Source organism: Neopelma chrysocephalum, unplaced genomic scaffold (genome assembly GCF_003984885.1).
Source record: "Neopelma chrysocephalum unplaced genomic scaffold, ASM398488v2 Primary Assembly neopelma1_94100, whole genome shotgun sequence".
Lineage (NCBI taxonomy): Eukaryota > Metazoa > Chordata > Aves > Passeriformes > Pipridae > Neopelma > Neopelma chrysocephalum.
Window position 1 is genome coordinate 4,967 of NW_020922808.1, and position 1,271 is coordinate 6,237.

At 49.6% G+C, this 1,271-nt stretch overlaps 1 protein-coding gene across 1 annotated transcript in view; it reads right to left on the minus strand.

Annotated features, from left to right (window-relative positions):
* The window catches only part of LOC113980416 (neuroepithelial cell-transforming gene 1 protein-like), a gene marked incomplete at its 5' end in the record, with an annotated part of 1,987 nt that extends 745 nt beyond the window's left edge, over positions 1-1,242 (minus strand). Inside the window, 3 exon segments of the mRNA XM_027707634.1 lie at positions 1-13; positions 16-208; positions 1,003-1,242. The exon segment at positions 1-13 is cut by the window's left edge and continues 745 nt beyond it. Coding sequence (XP_027563435.1) covers positions 1-13; positions 16-208; positions 1,003-1,242 — 446 coding nt within the window.
* Between the last annotated feature and the right edge of the window lie 29 nt (positions 1,243-1,271).

A 1,271-nucleotide genomic window follows, 5' to 3' on the forward strand; every position in this document is an offset into this window, starting at 1 on the left:
GAATTGATGTTTGATCCGTACCTTTGTCGGAGTTGCCGAAGGCCCCTCGGAAGGATCCCCCCATCTTCACATCCCCGTCCTGGAGGTCCTCCAGGAGCAGGTCCTGCACGGGGATGGGCTGTCGGTACACCTGGAAGGCCTGGCGCTCGTTGCGGGTCACCGGCCGCGTCAGCACCAGGATGTCTTGGAAGAGGAACACGTAGAGCTTCTGGAAAAAAGAGGGAAAAAAAAGCACGTGGGAATGTCAGCAAAGCCTCGTGTTCCGTGTTCCATCCCCCCTTCCAGGATCCAGGGCTGCCTTATCTGTGGTTTCACCCACGATAAGTTTGTGAGTCTCTCCCGAGTTCTGGCACGGAGCGGAATGACCTCAACGGCTTTTTATTGTTTTATTGATCCTTAACCTGGGAATTCTGATTTACAGATGCCAAGGAGAGGGTGATTAGGGGCAATTATCTGTTCTGGTAACAGAGAACGCCTCGTGTGCAGAAATGCAACGGCCAAATTAAATAAATCAATAAAAAAAACCAAACAATCCTCCAATTAACTAAGAAAAAAAATAAAAAAATAAAGAAAACATGAAAAGAGTTGATGTTTAAACCAAGGCAGCACAAAAGGCAGCAATCCCTAGAGTTCAGTGGGAGATAAAACTCCTGGCTCAGCTCAGCTCCAAGCCAAAGAAAGAGGCCTTTGCAGGAAGGCTTTTGTTTGGAGCAGAGCTCCTGGAGGGGCCGTGTCAGAGCACCTGAAAGCCAACAGGGGCAGGAAATCCCTGGGGATGGAGAGCACTCGCTGCGCTCCCTTTTGTGCTCATTGTTTTCCAGCTTCCCAAGGCTGCCAGCAAGGAAACTTTCCCTCCCACCCCAAAATCCGGGCTGCCACCAAGAGTTTTCTCCTCTGCTTTTTAAACTCAGCCCCAAGTCTAAACTATCCCAAAGGTTCCCAGTTTGAACTTGAGAATTAAATCCCTTGAGAATGAATTCCCAGGAGCAGGAGGGGACTTACGTGTCCGTTTTTATTCTTCAGCTCCCCGTGGCACAGCAGAGCTTTGCTGCCTTCAATCCTCGGATCCTTCTGCTTCTCATCCAGGTATTCCAGCTTGTCGATGTAGTACTGGCACTCGGACTCGCCCTTCTTCAGGTTGATGTCGGAGAGGACCCCTTGGATGATGGATATCTGCAAGGGCAGATTGATGATTAATAGATTAAAGAGATGATTAAGAGTGACCTGTGCATGGGCTTCTTCCTGCTAAGTGCTACTCCAGAGCTCCAGGC